At 53.9% G+C, this 16,438-nt stretch overlaps 2 protein-coding genes across 2 annotated transcripts in view; one reads left to right on the forward strand and one right to left on the reverse strand.

Moving 5' to 3' along the window:
* Positions 1-9,998, forward strand: part of CSUI_006067 (toxolysin tln4) — a 14,605-nt gene extending 4,607 nt beyond the window's left edge. The window contains exons 4-14 of the mRNA XM_068066232.1: positions 97-432; positions 758-937; positions 1,313-2,397; positions 2,730-2,834; positions 3,359-3,718; positions 4,143-4,394; positions 4,856-5,028; positions 5,347-5,395; positions 5,754-5,858; positions 6,271-7,070; positions 7,304-9,998. Coding sequence (XP_067921789.1) covers positions 97-432; positions 758-937; positions 1,313-2,397; positions 2,730-2,834; positions 3,359-3,718; positions 4,143-4,394; positions 4,856-5,028; positions 5,347-5,395; positions 5,754-5,858; positions 6,271-7,070; positions 7,304-8,900 — 5,042 coding nt within the window. The 3' untranslated portion in view covers positions 8,901-9,998. The remainder of the gene's footprint in view (positions 1-96; positions 433-757; positions 938-1,312; positions 2,398-2,729; positions 2,835-3,358; positions 3,719-4,142; positions 4,395-4,855; positions 5,029-5,346; positions 5,396-5,753; positions 5,859-6,270; positions 7,071-7,303) is intronic.
* A 6-nt stretch (positions 9,999-10,004) lies between these two features.
* Positions 10,005-16,438, reverse strand: part of CSUI_006068 (uncharacterized protein) — a gene marked incomplete at both ends in the record, with an annotated part of 7,390 nt that continues 956 nt past the window's right edge. The window contains 6 exons of the mRNA XM_068066233.1: positions 10,005-10,107; positions 10,569-10,657; positions 11,221-11,322; positions 11,826-11,934; positions 12,790-13,547; positions 13,919-15,886. Of these exons, the coding sequence (XP_067921790.1) occupies positions 10,005-10,107; positions 10,569-10,657; positions 11,221-11,322; positions 11,826-11,934; positions 12,790-13,547; positions 13,919-15,886 (3,129 nt within the window). The remainder of the gene's footprint in view (positions 10,108-10,568; positions 10,658-11,220; positions 11,323-11,825; positions 11,935-12,789; positions 13,548-13,918; positions 15,887-16,438) is intronic.

The following is a 16,438-nucleotide window of genomic DNA, read 5'->3' on the forward strand; positions in this document are numbered from 1 at the left end:
CTCCTGCTGCTGGTGGAGAGACACCTCAACAGCCTCCTGCGGTTGGGGAGACATCTCAACAGCCTCCTGCTGGAGAGGCACCTCAACAGCCTGCAGGTGGTGGTGAGACATCTCAACAGCCTCCTGCTGGTGGCGAGACACCTGAACAGGCTGCTGGCGGAGAGACACGTGAACAGCCTGTTGCTGGTGACGAGACAACGCCTGCTGCGGACGAGTCGAAGCCCCCTGCTGCTAATGGGTCAAAGCCGGCTGGTGGAGAGTCGGAACCAGTCAATGGGGAATCAAAGCCTGGAACCGGAATCACTGCAAAAGGAGAGGCTGCTACGTCGGAGTCCACATCAGGGAAGGTTACATCAGCGGACTCTACAGCAACAGGGCAGACAACAGCTTCGCAGCCAGGAGGACACGATCACGGGGCACCGGGAAACGGAGGTATGTGGACGTGTGCGCGTCTGTGCCGGTTGTTCTCAAGTTTTGTCACGACAGGGCTGTTGGGCTGCTCGACAGCGCCATCAATTCCAATCTGGTGTTGACGTCCTTACTACGCTGGCATTTGCTTTTCATTCTCGCGGTGTAATAGTGTCTACAGCCTTACAGTGGGGGCAGATTTCTCCGTGGGTTAGGGAGTACGATTGTGTAATGTGTTTTCTTCATGCTTTACAGTGGTTCATGCGAGATAACGCATAGTAGCACTTCGACATTCCTCTGGTCGTCGTCTTCCAGCGCGTTTGGCGTTACCTCTCTGTTTATTGTACAGGCTCGCTATTCCGCGTCGCCCGCCAGCATGGGTGGGGCAATCGGCTGTTGCTCGTCTGGGAGAGGCGCGCAGGATGGCGCGTGCGCGAGTACGATGCTCAGTTTCAGCCCACGGCGATTCTCGAGTACCTGTTAGAATATCCCGGGAAGGATTCCTTGATCACTACGCTGAAACTCAGAGGTACGGCGCCGGCTTTCCGTTCCCTGAATCAACCCTTTCGCGGTCGCGGGATCCAGCTGACGTTATCTGAATGTCGTTTGGTGGAGGGTGGTCTTCTGCACGGCTAGTCCATTCAGTTAACAGCGAGGCTGCAGGGTTGAGGCTTGGTAGATATCCCTACGATTTTGTGCCTTGATGCTGGTGCGGCTTTTCTCTTCCCTTTCTAGAATGCACATGAATGTATTTTCTTCAACGTCCCTGGGTGACGGGTCCGCCCCTGTGTGTGAACGGCCAGCGCCTGTGGTAATCAGAACCGTGCGTGGGAACTGAGTCTTGAGGTCTGCGCCCTAGGAACCGCTGAGTTGCGCTGTGTTCGTTTCGTATGCCGATTTCTAGGCTGGATTTCTAATGCGGAGTATGTTGACTACACAACCAGTCAGAAGGCTTTCACAGGGCTCCTTTTCGAGCTGACAGATCAGGGTCAACTCCACCACGACCAAGTCATATCGACGTCGCTCGCGTACGTGAGTCAGTTAAAGAGCTCAGTCGACAGCACCTTTGTCTCTCAATTTTTCCAGCAGTTCGGCCAAGTGTCCAACAGATCGTGGAAGTACAGAGATCCCGATGGTGCAGTAAGCTCGGTGGTGACTGCGGCGGAAAACTTGGCGATGTTCCGGGACCGGGTTGATCTGGTGTTGACGGCTGGAGCTTATGTTCAACTGCCAGAGGGCCCTGACCTTTCTGCTGTCATTTCTGAAGAGCTGGCAGCCTTCGAGCCTAGTAGAGCACGGGCGTTCGTCGTGGTGTCCCCCGATGATTTGAAGAAGGATGGTGCAAATGTGCATCAGTACCACCCGTACGAGGTACAGTACAGCCTCGGTACGCTCCCTGCCGCGGACCTGACTACACCAGCTGGCAGCCCAAGTGGCGACTCGTCTACCGGAGAGCAATCTCAAGCGTCAGCTGCAACAGCTGCTGTTGTTTCGCCGATTTCGGATTTTAAAGTACCCCCAGTGCTCAATTGTCATCTGCAGGAGGCCCCAGTTGTTGTTCCACACCCAGTGCCAGACGTCTGCCAGTCCATGTCACCTATACAATTTCCTTTCAAAGACGGAGACGAAGAGTCGGAAGTGGAGCAGCTGAGACTCGCGCGGCTCTCGCCTGAGGAGGCCCGGGCAGAAGAAGAGGAGAAGAGGGAAAGGAAGCGAGAAGAAGCGTCAGGGCCGCCCTGTGTGCTCGTAGCACAGGACAGTTTCACGGTGCTGTGGAAAAATGCAGCTCCTTTCAATAAGCCCATAGTGAGAGGGTATATCAAACTGCGAATATCCGCTGATGACGCTACTAGTCGTAATACACTCTTTGGCAAGATCTACACCACGCTGGCGGGTGAAGAGGCGAGAACCCAGATGGCAAGTTTCCATGGTTGCGGAGTCGAGCTTCTCTTGTCTTTCACCAATGGGGCTCTCGTGATGGAATTGCAGGTAGGGCGGCAGACTTTGCGAAGACTTGATCAAAGCTTGTGCTTAACGAAAAGGGTCTGGCAAGCTGCTGTTCATGCAAGGCCACGAGTATTGACAGCATGTCTTCTCCGTGGTGTGTCATTGTCCTATAACACACATTACATGGCGACAGCTGACGTGATTAGGGTTCCTGTAAAGCGATAATTTAGTGTAGCGGTGTGTCTCCAGCATCTTTCTCGTTCATCCCGTCTCGCGGTGTTTGTCTGCTGTGGGTTAAAAAGTTTAGTAGAGAGAGAGCAGTTGAATGAGAAAGGGCGTTCGTGTCCCCTGTTGTTATGTCTTGTCCTGGTTAGGCTTTCACGGAGTTGTTTGGCGATGTTCTCCGGCGCCTTACTCAAGTCCTACAAAATGTCAAGTCGCAAACGACGAAGGAAAATTTCACCCGGATTTTCACCAGTGTAAGTCATTTTCTGCAAATTCTCCATCGCTTCAATTCACGTACACCGTTGTTTTGCAGCCATTGGCAGTGTGTTTCACGGCAAGCATTTGTGTGATGAAATATTATGAAGCCAGCATGAGAGAGTAGTGCTGCAAGGCAGGATGGCCTCGTCATCAGCGGGTTAAGTCTGCTGTTTAAGGTAAAATACCGGCCTTATCAACACCGACGTAAGAATTCGCATCTGTGGGCCGGTCGTGCGAGGGATTGAAATTTCTTCAGCTGCGGTGGCATTTGAAATGTGGCTCCTTAGGATCTCAACCACGGCAGATAGACACAGTCTCACCTGGTGTCTCAGGATTTAGCGTTCGGAGCAAACGGAGGCACTTCCCTGCGCTTACTGTAGCGTGCTGTAGTTCGTAACAGTGGTGTCAGTGCAATTATCGTGTAAGGTGTGGCCCTTCGAGAGACGGAAGTCCTGCACGCCTGTAGCGGGACCTAGACGTGGCGTGATTACTTTCTGTCTGATGTTTGCTTTTGACGCAGCTGCGTGAGGAGCTCTCGGACTTCTCTTCGATGACTCCCTTCGAGCTGGCGATGGATGTCGCGTTGAGTTTTGTGAGACGAAATCGTTTCTCCCAGCTTGACCTTCGTCAGGCCGCTAACGCAGAGGTGTCAGCGGTAGCCACAGGAAACACCCCGTCAGATCAAGCCCAAGCAGGCAGTTCGAATCCTGATATGTTCCAGGAATACCAAGAGTTCGTCACAAAGGTGTTGGGCAAGAATTCATTAGACGTTTTCATCATGGGTGACATCTCAAATGAAGATGCACGCAAGCTCGCAGAGGAATTCCGCGCCGCTATGTCGCAGGAGCCGTTACCATTCGCAAAGAGTGCGGGGACTCAGGTATGCGTGTCAAATGCTCTCATCTACTCTCTGAGACAAGTCTCCCGGTTTGTGGTGTGCAGGGCGTGAGGAGCTCACCCAGATTTCCAGCACGTATGTTTCAGGCATGCGTCCGTGTATGTCTGTATGTTTGTGCATATCTATATATGTATGTCTGTATGTGCATTTATGCCTGTATGTCTGTGTATGCTTCTGCATGTATGTCCGCGTGTATGTGTGCTAGCGTGTATACTTGCTTATATGTGTTTATGTTTATATAGCTGTACTATATATATATATATGGTACCTTGGCTCTGCGTGATGTGCGTAGGACGTCAGTCAGTGTTCTGGTACGAATTCTGTATGTGTGTGCGGACTGAAGTCGTGCGAGTATTGCAGCATTCGCTCAAGCTGTGTTTGCCCCCGTGTGGGTGTCATCGTGCAGATCCTGAAGCTACCGAAAGACCTGGAGATCCGGATTCCCAATCCAATCGCAGAGGACACAACAAACGCCTACGTGTCGCTGTTCGTCAGCGACCCGCCAGATATGATGGAAACGGTGATCTATTCGCTGATCGGTGAAGTGATCAGTACTCCGTTCTTCGACACGATTCGCACCCACTGGATGGACGGCTACGTGGCGTCTGCTAGCGTCAGAGAAGTTTCACCGGTGATGGCACTCGCGACAGTGGTGCAGGTACGTGAGCAGCTCTCCCTACACTGTGGAAGGTGCAGTAGCTTGCAGTTCGGCGGGACGAGGCTCTGCGGTGATGCGCTCATGACGTCAACCATGGAAGGTGTCAAGGATTGTTCGTATGAGTCTGACGTTCCACTTCAGCGGCTGGGTACAGTCGACGGTGTTCTGTCATGTCGACGTCAGCGGATTGCTTGTCGCACTCTGGTATTGCTGGCCGGGGGTACTCACTTCGAAGAGCTGTGTACTAAAGAGCAGGAACGAAATCTGGGCTCTGGGCCTTGCTGGGCACTCTCTCGCCACCGTACCGGACGTGTGTTCTTTTTGTAGTTGATAAGCAAGCCGCCACAAGACGCTCTGGAGTCTTCTCAGGTATCTGCGTCGGCGCTGGTGTTTTCTCGTGTTGGGGTTTTGATGTTCTTCAACGCGCTGATTGCTGAGAGTCTGTTGCTTGATCTTTTCAGGGGTCGAAGCGGACACCTGATGAGCTAGAACGACACGTTTGTGCGTTCCTGACAGAAACAGAACAGAGCATTGGCGACTCCATGGCACCAGAAGCATTTGCCGCCCGCCTCAAATGGCTTAGCTCCAGCAAGTTTCACCGCAGTGCCACAAGCTTTGGAGACTACTTTACTGAGTGAGTGCACGGACACTTCTTTTAGCAGGGAGATGAAGTGAGTGTCCAGCGGGTGTCTCCATGGTGTCTCCTTGTCTGCGCTGAACTCACTGATGCTTCGCTAGCAACAAACACTTGATGTCGCGTGGAGTACGGCCACATATTCGTAACCGAAAATGCTATAGCAGAGTTGAAAGGCGTGACGGGCAGAGCTGCGTCATGCCGGCATGACAGCTGGAATCGCAAACTTGGGACATGTTCGTTACATTCTTTGAGCGTCTCGCTGTCTCTCGTTATGTAGGGGATTGTCCGGATGTGTTTTTTTCTTGGTCCCATCAGGGTTGCTTCACAAATTGGCTCGCGGAACTTCTGCTTCATTCGGGAGCAGGTACGTCCAGCAGAACAGACCAGGCTGTTAAAAGGGTTGATGGCGTGCCTGCTTTTGCCATGCTGAACTTTGCTTTTGGGCTCTCGGGCGGGTGATGAGCATCAGCACACCCAGTCACTAGACAGGGTGCTCGTCTTCTTTGACCGCGCAGTCATCCGTGATGTGGGAGCGGCGGAATTCAGAGCATTGTAGACGTAACTGTTTTGCTGTGAGGAGTGAGGAGCGTAGTGGATTCACGCTGCTTGGGTTCTGGTTGTGGCGCCGGGCCGTCTCTTTGCTTCCCGGTCTGTTGCCGGGGACCACGAAAAAGTTTCTGCAGGGGCGCTTGTGCTGTTTCGGTCTTGCTTGTTTCTCGCAGCTTGCACGCCTGGCCTCAGAACGGTTCCTGCGGTGTCCCGCAATCTTGAAAGATTATCTGAGACGGCTTGTCAATAAGAAGCACCGAAAACGCATCGCCGTGAAGGTAGGTCACTCCCTGTTGCCAGTCCGGCGAAGATTACACTTACTTTTGCCAAATGTGTGTGGCTGCGGCTGGCGATTGACGGGCTACTTCGTCACAACGCTTCGCAGTTCTGTGTCTCGCTCTTCTCGTCCGTTAGCGCGGCGTCGAGAGTTCCGAATGTCCTAGCCGCCTGTCGGGCACCTTCCCGGAATAATCTCTGTACGCACTCCAACGTATCACCTGTATATTAAGCTTCATTACGATTGAGTTTCTCGTGTGATGGTTTTGGACTGGTATTCGGTCAAGCTGTTGGTCAAGAGCCCTGTGTTCCCTTGTTCAAGAATCCGGGGAGGGGGGGGGAGGAGGTCGCTTAGGTCCCGCAGCGCTCCTCCATTCTCGCCTTGACACACTTTCAATCTGTGTCTTCGCTCAGATTATCAGTCAGCACCAGCAATCCGGAAACGAATCTGCCACCCCTGCTTCAAGTGCGCAGTCGGAGGAGGCTGCTTTTTCTTCCACGGCCCGTTGTGAACTTGGAGGCGTCTCTCCAATAACGAAGTATCCAGTTGAAATTCGCGAGTCACCGTCGCTCGGTTGGCCTGCGACACGTCCTCAGTCGTCTTCGCATCCGTTTGAGGGCCCCCCCCTGTCTTCATCCGGATCCCGGCCTCGGGAGCTAGAGGGTCAGACGCAGTCCGGTAACCCCGCGGGACAGAAACCACAGCGACAGCGGGTGGGTGAGACAGCGGCTGTCCGTACAAACCAGCAGTCATTGCCTCAACTGAGACGAAGTGGCACGATGTGGCGAAACAGCGGTCGCATAGCGTCTAACTTCGATTCCCCGATTTTCACATTGGAGGACGACTGGGGGATGTCTCTGCTTCAGCTGGAGGCTCAGACAGAAACGACCGGAAGCGTCGACAGCCTCGTCCCAGGACCCTCACAGCTACCTCCTGGAATACCACCAAGCTCCGGGCCGGGGAATGTCCTTCCTGTTGGTTCTGGTTTGCCGGGGACACAAACCCCGGAAGGACAACCGACTGCACCCTGTGGCCAGTTAGAGCCTGCAGGGAACGGTCAAAGGGGAGACGGCCTTCAGGTCGAAGAAGAGTCAGCAGTGCCCGGCGGCGCATCTTTCGATGATGTTCCAGTTCAATTTCTGCCGCACGCACCTCAGATTGGGCCTATGATAATGCAAAGATGCGAAATGGAACAGAAGGCTGAAAATGAACGGTAAGCAGCTCTGGTGAAACAAGTGAAAAAAAAAAACGGGAAGGCTCTGTGTGCCTCGGGACTGCCTGCTGTTGGGATGTTTGGGCGAGTAGCCTCAGGATGTTGTAGACGTCTCAGTGTAGGGCATGAACCAGTTTGCCCTGTTCAGGGGGGGCTACTGTGATGCCTCGGAGGCGGGTGACCTCAACGCGCTTTCTCCTCTGGCCACTGTTCCTTTCTGGTTTTACTTGCAGCGTCGTGATAGACAAATACTTCGACGACCCGGCGGGAGCCCGGAAGATGGCGCTTGGACAGATGTTCAAAAACGTAGCCGCGTCGCCGCCGTCAGACAGCTCTCCTGCTGGGCAACAGCGTCAGTCCTCAGCTGCAGATTTCGAACTGACGGATGCCGCTGCTGATTCTTTGTACGTCAGCTACGACCGATCCGACTACTGCAGCATCCGCACCACGACAGTCGATCGTGGGTTACAGCAGTGCGAAGGTACCGAGCCACCCCCGGCTATTCTTCTTGTTTCTCCTGAGGAGCCAGGCTCTGCTTTCCCCTTCCCTGTAGATGCAATGTCTTCTAAAGGCGAGCAGGCGGCGTCGCAGGACGGAGTAGGTGTTGGCACGCGAGCGCCCGAGCAAGAGCAACCGTCACAGATGATGCAACCGTCACAGACGATGAAACCGTCACAGATGATGCAACCGTCACAGATGATGCAACCGTCACAGATGATGCAACCGACCCAGTCGGTGGAACCAACGCAGTCGGTGGAACCAACGCAGTCGATGGAAGCGGCGCAGACGACGCAACCGGAAGCTGGCACTTCGGGAACTCCGGAACAAAGCACTCAAGAAGGGGAGACAGTAGAGGCGAAAGAACGACTGCTCGCGGAGCAGGTGGCGCGGGAGGTGGTAGCCCGGCTGAGTTCGCACCCCCACCCCGCTCAAGCTCCGGCGGCGCAGCAGCGCGAGGAAGAACGCCGTCTGCGAGAAATGGCTCAACAACTGCGACAATCGGCCCAAATCGAACAGCTTCGCCAAGTGCAGGCTGTGCAGCTTGAGCAGTTACGGCGACAGCGACTGCTTTTGGCAGAGCGAGAGGCTAGACTTGAAGTGCAACAAGCAAAAGGAGAGTTCTTACTCGAGCAGCGTCTGCAGGCCATGAAGCGCTATGGGTCGCACCCCACGACTATTCTGAACACATGGCTAGCACCGCCAACGCTTAACGGTTCCGTGGCGACGGGTGCCTCTCGCGGTCAGTCTACAGCGGGCCTCTACGTAGCGGCTGATCCAGTGGCGCAGAGGCGCTCGCTCGAGCAGTTGAAGCTCCGCGAACAGCTGCTGCTTCGTCACCTTCAGCAAAATCAAGATACACCCCTGCAGACGCAGCTGACGTCTCCGACTGTCTTCAATCATAAGGAGAAGGTAGCCACACCTGGTGAAACTGCGAACCAGAACGGGCAACCGGTCGCCGAGCCGTACATGGTTGCACCTTCAGCATCGTCTTTCTGGGTGTCGCAAGACGGCCCACTGGCCGGATTTCAGTACACAGAGGGGCGGACGCTAGCTGTCCAACAGCAACAACAGCCTGTACAGCCGTTGTATCCGCAGGATGCACTGGCACTGCAGGCCCAGTCACAACCAGTGATGCCTGCTCAGCAGTATCCGGTGTTGAAGTCACAAGCGCAGCCTGCAACAACGGTGCAGCAGACTTTCCAGAGTCCGCAGGGGGCGTCTGCCGCCTCACAGGCAGAAAGAGTTGATTCCTCTCCTGGTTTCTTGTCGCTGCAGGGTTCCCGGTGGCTGCCCCAGGCTGCCGGCCAAGTATCGCAGCCTGTCGCATAGCTGCAGGCGTACAGCATCGATAGTGGGGAGGCTGCGTTGTCTTTTTTGAAAGTAGCTCCTGCCTTTGAAACGCGAGGGTGATCAGAGGTGCCTGTCCGTCCGGGTGGTCGGAGTTGCGGCAGAGGCAGTGTTTGGATCCAGATGGGCATCAGCTACCGCCTATAGACTCGGAGGCATGCATAGGGAAGGCATAGGGAGAAAGGAATCTGTTTACACAGGGAAGGCAACGGGTTGTAGAGTAGGTTCTCGTGATGGAAAGTACGGTTGGTGATCGGGAAAGTCTGGGATGCTTATTTGATCAGATGCAGGAACCCACGGCGCGTTGCTGTAAGGCATCCGTGTGGTCTGGTGTTTGTTCGGGTACAATTCTTGTCGCTGAAGGGCGTGAACGTGTCCCAGCAGATAGAGGTGAGGTTGCCGGAGGAACGCACCAGCACGTAGCGTCACTTGTGTGCGAAGACAACTTCGTGCGTTTTGCCCCAGTGCGTGCCTCGTTTTTTGAGCGGGGCGGAGGAGAGTGGCCGGCCTCCACAGCTGATGCGGTCAGTGTGACTTGGGCGCCCCGGCGGGTTTAGATGCGACAGGTCCTGTTACATAGTGCACAATGGCTTGGCTAAGAGGTCGTGCTCCTTTGTTGTGTGTTCTGTTTTGTTGGGGCGGAGTGGGAGTCGTCTGTCGTAGCATTGAAGTGTGACGCATCGTTGTAGCTCACTCTCTCAAGTGCTACGAATCGGAACAGGCGCATGTTCATCTACTCATGCACGTTTTTTTCCTTAGGCTCATTCTATGCCTCACTTCGCTGTACGTCTGAGTGTGTGAGGGCGCTGGCGCCGGCTGGCTCGTCATCACCGGACTTGGAACATCAGACTGTGTTCGCCTTGCTTGCTTATGAATGATTTTGCAAGCCACAGTCACGAAGTCTGATCTGCGACGTTTGGACTGTATAGTCGCGTGGGGGAACGTCAAGTAGGTTTATTCGCCTGTTCTGTGCATCAATCAGAGACAGTTCATTGCGGAACGGGAAACTGAAACTACGTTGGTAGATAGTACGGTCAGACAAACGCGGTGGAGGAGACTTCGGCTTGTACATTTCCACGCATGCGCTCATTCGTCGCATCCGTCCAACCGTAGGTCGATTTGAGTAAGAGCTTTTTCGCGGTCTGCTGCGGTTGTAGATGCGTAGAGGGCTCGTTTTCTCCCAGTCCACCTAAGCGCAGAAAGCTCACACGAGAGAAGCACCGGACCCAGATCCTCACACCCATCTCGATGGTACAACCTCACAAAGGGAAGTCTGTCGTATGTATCACCTGAATGCAACAGCGTCTTCCATTCCTGCTTTGACCTCGGAAACGCTTTTGAGCAGTTTCTTGCCTAGCTGACTGGAGGCCAATGAGAGGGTTCTAGTAGAGTTTCGGTCGGTGAGATGTTGCCCCTACGTGGGGCATCAGTGCTGAAGTTAGTTTGGAGTTCGCGAAGAAGCTGGCCGGTAAGCACTACGCAGAGTAGTCTCACTTCGGCTTCTGAGATGAGTCGGCTGTACAAGTTAGTCGGTAGAGGCGTTAGCCGCATGTGTTCTGCCTCTACCCACCTATGGGGTAACAGCAGGTTTTTTCAACCATAACTGGTTTGTAGGTAACCCACGACTACGATGGAACAAGTTACTCTTACCTAAGAAGCTTCAGAGGCTGATCGCTGACGTCCTTCCATTTCAGCACTTCTTCCCATTCCAAACGCGAGTAATGCTGAAAGGCAGACCCCTGAGAGCAAACCAATTCGGACACCCGTAGGGCTACTTCGCCTTTCCTTCTCGGGCCTTTTGGTCCAGACTCAGTCACCCGTGTCCGGTAGGAGATCGCCCTGGGGCAAACGGCGCCAGCTGCGCCCATTTCGAGGGAGGGGGCGGGCTGTGCGCGGAGAAAAGCCGCAGAACAGGCACCCGCCCATACCTGCAGTCAGACACTCAGACTAGTGTTTTGCGCCCTCCCCCCCCATTCATGACTCACGATGTCGGAGTTCGCCGTAATGCATCAAGACCAAAGGAGGCTGACACTCTGGGTCAGTTGCTCTGTTTCAGAAGGCAATCCTGGCATCGGGAGAGCAGTTTCACTGCAGCTGACTACACAAAATCGAGTGACCCCCGGCGCACGCTTTAGGTTTTGCGCGAACTGCGGGTGGCAGTGGTGCCTGATGACTCAGATATCGTACGGCCACACACCCTCCTAATTGGCACAGGCTCGGCGCAAACTGGCCGCTATTTTCCCGTGAGAAGTTGGCAACGGAGCGACTTTTTTCTGAAACCAGACCCTGACCACGAACTCACCCTCGTCAGCACGTAGACAGCTCTCCAGTCTGCTCGGGAGGCAATGAGGTGGCCGAAGCGCTCATATAGAAGGATTGCCTTCTTGTGGGCGGAACCAATGAACTGGATCGCGGAAGCGGAGCCACACACAAGAGTGCCTTTTCTTACAGCAGGGGCCTCGCATAGCAAATTTCGCGTTTCCTTTGTTTTGTCACGTAGCTTCCAGCTAGAACCGGCAGCTAAGAGAAAAACCGGGAGCTGCTATACTGAGACGACATGTTCTTGTGCGTCACCGGGGACTCAAGTCCAGCTTTCACAGCCACCTTGACAAGAACAACTGTGGAGACCCCACAATACGAACGCATCAAGTATCTGCGTTAAGGCTGGATAGCTTGAATTCGGGAGTGGAAATATCCAGCACGCCTTCTAGAGAAGTCTCGCACTTCGGTTGTGCAGAGAGGGCTTAGCCGCCTACTGTGCGATGCCCTCCCCAGGCATGCCGCTGCACCGGACACTACCTGTCAATAACACTGCAGCTTCTCTTCCTGTCCGACGCTTAACATACAAGCCTATCTCCAACTGATTCTGGGGTACGTCTATAACCTGTCAAGACTATCTGAACTCACCTCTCCCTCTCTGCGCCCAGGCATGCGAGTGAGGACAAATGCTCCCTTCAGAAAAGGCGCAACCTGATAGAAGGGTGCGTTCAACAACGATATTCGAAAGGGTAAAGCTCTGGGAACAAAGAAGATCAAAATTGAAGAGCAGTTGCGTCAAACAGTGTAGAGCTGATGAACGCAGTATCAAGCGCGAAGCGAAGGTACACCTATTTGCCGGCAGTGAAGTGCCACGAGGCCTCATCAAGTAATGGCGTCTACTCGATTGGCTGCAACTAACACATGACGTGCTTTGACAGAGAGTGCAACCTGCTATGGTCGATCACAGCGACAAGTCAACACTGGAGTAGTCAAGTCTCCTCTTCTTAGAAAACGTTTTCCAGTGCCCTGTCTGAGGGGCGTAAGTACGACGCAGACTACTGGCTGCTGAAATGCCTCGATTTACTGTCTTCACAAGGGGGAATCGAAGTAATTGGCGTGCGACGGATGAGTGGAACACGAGATGCGACTGCATTTAGAGACCAAAGCTGCGGGCGGGACGCATCTGTAGGCATGCAGCGGGAGTAGGTACAGTAGCAAAAGAAATGAGAACGGACACGATGGTATTCTCTACATAGCTGTCGGAGATATCTGAAAGTACACTGCTACGCTCTCTGTCTGCTGACAGGGAAATCCAAACTCGACAGCACGCTTAGGAGCTCAAAGGCACCCACGACAAGTGGAATCGCTCGAACGTAGGCCGGCTAACGAGACCATCACAACAGTTTATGGAAAGGGTAGCAAATCCCGGACGCCACTCCGTTTACCGAGTACACACGAGTTTAATCACCTAACTACTTTACGGGCTCGCATCTAAAGATGGGAAAGCCGGTTCCCGCTCTCAGGTATCGTCTACGGCTGCATCTCCTTTGAAATGAGAACTACCGAGGCTGTTTGAAGCCTGTCGGTCTGAAGAATGAGGAATTCACCTCACTTGCTGCCCCATTCTGTTGTCTCGTCGGGAACATACAACTTCGCTCTCATTTTTCTTTCTTCCCATTCACTCGATGATCGTGCTTCATCTTCCCCCTCTCTTTGGTCCTCTGTATCTTGCCCTTGAGTCAAAGATCCGAGCTCTCGGGCGTTACTAGAGGGTGGTAGGGTGCGAGAAATGGCAGCGAGGGGCTGATTCCTGTAATCGGTGTGCCAGTCCTCTGGAGGCGCTCCGCCGCAGTAGAAGTAGTGAAAACTACGTATTCTGTTCCTTGCTGCCTGTAAAAGCAGTGCGCGCTCGTCCGAGCCGACTAAAGTGACTATTCCCTTTCGCAAAGGGGACGAAGAGGACGCTAGCGAAGAGGAAGCAGGCGCACAACCAGCAATGGAAAAATCGCTGCAGTTGCTTGCGCTCTCAGGAGACAGAAGATAATGGGCCTCTTGGCAGACACTCCCCTGGGTCGCAGGAGAACAGAGGCCCCCGCCTTCCGACGAACTTGATCGGACCCCAGCTTGTGACTCTTGAGGAACTTCGGCGAGCGGGAACCCTTTTCTCTCCGCGTTAGCTCCTTCCCCTTTTTGGCAGTGTGTCAATGCCACTCCTGGCGTTGCTGAACCGTCCACTCGTCCAGTAGCCCGGGAGCACAGAAGAGAGAGAGGAGATGGAACAAGACCCAAGGGGCACACAGCCAGGTCTTCCTTCAACAGCAGGGCCACCTCGAGTAAAAGGCCTCCGTCACCACAAAAAGGATCCCAAACCTACGCCACAAGTGGTTGCAGAGAAAAAGAGCGATGATGCCTCCAAAGAGTGGACCTGTCATTGATATAGAGAGAACTATAGCCGAAGGGAAATGCAATCCGCAAAGCGTGTCTTTAGAGCTGTGACCCGAAGCCAAACCCGAAAGTAGCTCACGGAGATCTATGCAAACATGACTCCTGGTGCCGGAACCGAAAAACTTCACCAAAAAGCCGCATACTGATACAGGGAATGTCGGGGTATACATGATGCGACCGACTTCCCGCTTCCTGAGATTACTGAACGGGCACACGCAGATATATGATGGGACAGCATAAGACGAGACAGCATTGCATCCACATGGCAAGACAACGCCCCCGCTCTTTGAACTTACAACAACGTCAGCTTCTCTCTTCCACGCCCTACGCACTCCGCTAGCAAGAGCAACCGCAGCGGCTGTGGCGTCATCTGCTTCGTACGCCTCAGCTAAACCGGCAGAGGAAGTGAGAGCAGCAGGAGGGAGGAAGCCTGCAGCATGCGCGGCAGTCACGTGTCTGCCACAGTAGAGCTGGCGCAGTCGAAGAAGCTCGACTTCAACAGGTAGCGTCAACCCGCTGTGTGGGGGAGAAGAAGAAGCAGTCGAAGCGGAGACAGGGGAACCAAGCAAAAGCGGACTACTGTCATTACTTAGCCGTGGACTGGCAGCTGGATGAGAATGCAGAAGAGCTGAAGAAGGCGCCCCTGCCGTCTGAAGGGGAGCTGAAGCTGGAGAGCACAGCCGTAGTTCAGGAGATCTAGAAAAGGACGAGAAAGACGGTCCAGAAGCTCCGAGAGACTCCAGCGCAGCTACCGACTCTGTAGGCGAGGACGGGGGGTGTGGCTGATCACCCGCTGTACGCGACAAACGGCGCAAGGACAGAAACGTGTTCCCCTGTGGTTTCTCGTTGAGCTTCCCGCTGTTGATTCCAACAGAATCTTGTCTTTCTGCAGCAGCTAAACGTGCCCTCATGCTCTGTCTCTCTGCCTTTCGCAGCGTTTGAAGAAGGCTTTCAAACGCGCTAAGCTTCCATTGAGGGAGTTTCGGTTGGTCATGCGACCTGGATGCAAACTCTACGTCCGGATGCCTTTGTGTAAACTTCTCGGTCTCCACCGGCACATGCTCAGCCGTGCCATAGAGTGACCCCACATAAACGACTCTCCTCCTTCCTGATTTAGCCGGAGACTCATCCCCTTGTTCCTCTGCGCAGTCGGTACTGACCTGACCCTCCCACTGTCTTCTTTTCTCCTCAGATCTCACATCTTGTGTGACACGAGCGAGAGACCACTCAGGCGAAACATCAGGATCCGCTCTACAGGTAGATGTGAAGCCTGTGAAGTCTTGATTCAACAGTTCACGAATAACTGGAGAACAAGACGGCGTGGATAGATAGGGAGAGCCAGGAAGTGACGGCGCTGATGGTCGGGCTGAACACGAACGAGAGCCGGTCGACGAGGATACTGAAGCTGAGGGAAGAGAAGAGGAGCAAGTAAGGAAAGGAGTAGACGGCGAAGTAGGCGCCGCCCTCGAAGAATCTGGAAGCTCGCTATGGTCATATGCACTTTCGTGTGCTTCGAAGCTGCCTTCACTTTCTCTGTTACCTGTTGACAGCGAAACTGAGGAGACTACGAGAGAGCTTTTCTCGACTGTTTCCGGACAGAGCGGAACCGTTCCTGATGTGTTGGAGTGACCTGCACTCCTGAGAGAAAGACTGTTAGCGGGTGACGGAAATGGTGACAAGTTGGGTGGAAAAGGGTAGGCCCGTGCATTCGCCACATGTCTTGACAAGTAAGCATACGGACGAGGTGTAAGACGCGGAGAAAGCTGCAAATCGACGAAAAGAGAGTCAGAGGCTAACACCACAGAAAGCCGAAAATTCAACGCTTCCAAGAGACGGGAAATAGACTGGAGCTCCGGGGATAACCCCCTGGAGCATGTTTCCGAGGAAGAAGGGATGGAGGGAGGAGAGAGAGCCACCTGAGATCGCCTCCCCAGCGAATCCAAGCGAGGTGTCCAAGAGACCGTTTCCGCCGAGGCACGGACCGGAACAGAGAGAGGAGAACAGCTAGATGAGGAAAGACGTTCTGCGGTGCCAGATGAAGACGACGACGCGTGCAGGCAAGAAGGATCAGCACTGTTGAATGTTCCCTGGACGTCACAAAGAAAGGCAGTAGTCTTCGGCGGGATCTCTTCCTTATGAAGCGCTGCGTACTGGGTGAGAGCTTTCCGAACGATAGACCGGACACGCCTCTCATTACAAAGCTGAGAAGCAAAGCTCGCCACCCGGACTGGAATGAGCGGGAGAATTGCCGGATCTGGGAAAAACTGCAGAAGAAACCGAGAGAAGTATTCGCCGGGCATGACGTGGAGAAATGCATCACAGACAAGCGAACCTTATTTGGTCTGCAGACGGGACCTCACTGAAGGAAAGAACGAAGACGGGGAAAGGGGACATGAAAGAAGCAGGAGAGAACAAAGGGTGCGGGAAAAGGAAAAGGTGGCACGGCGTTCTAACGAGCTGTATGGAGACGACTCAGCCTTACCGAAATGGAAAAGATAATGAGTACAATGCACGCAGTAGACAGCGCGGTTTGAGGCGTGTATTACGCTCTTTGATCACGCACAGGGTATTGTACCAGATGTTTCCGAGCGTTAGGAGACGATGCTGCTTAGCACGGCAATGTAAATCGTTAGAAAGGAAATCGCTAAAAAGAAACGGGAAGTACGAGACAGTTGAACTCACTGTCCGTTCATCTCCTCGCTCGCCCACCGACCTACTAACGGAGACCCTCGACAGGAATCGCGACTTCCCGTACCATTCCGACCAGTTGGAAATGCGTGCCGCGACGTTCACGGATGCATAGATAGATAGATAGA

This window comes from Cystoisospora suis, assembly GCF_002600585.1.
Source record: "Cystoisospora suis strain Wien I chromosome Unknown contig_3030, whole genome shotgun sequence".
Lineage (NCBI taxonomy): Eukaryota > Apicomplexa > Conoidasida > Eucoccidiorida > Sarcocystidae > Cystoisospora > Cystoisospora suis.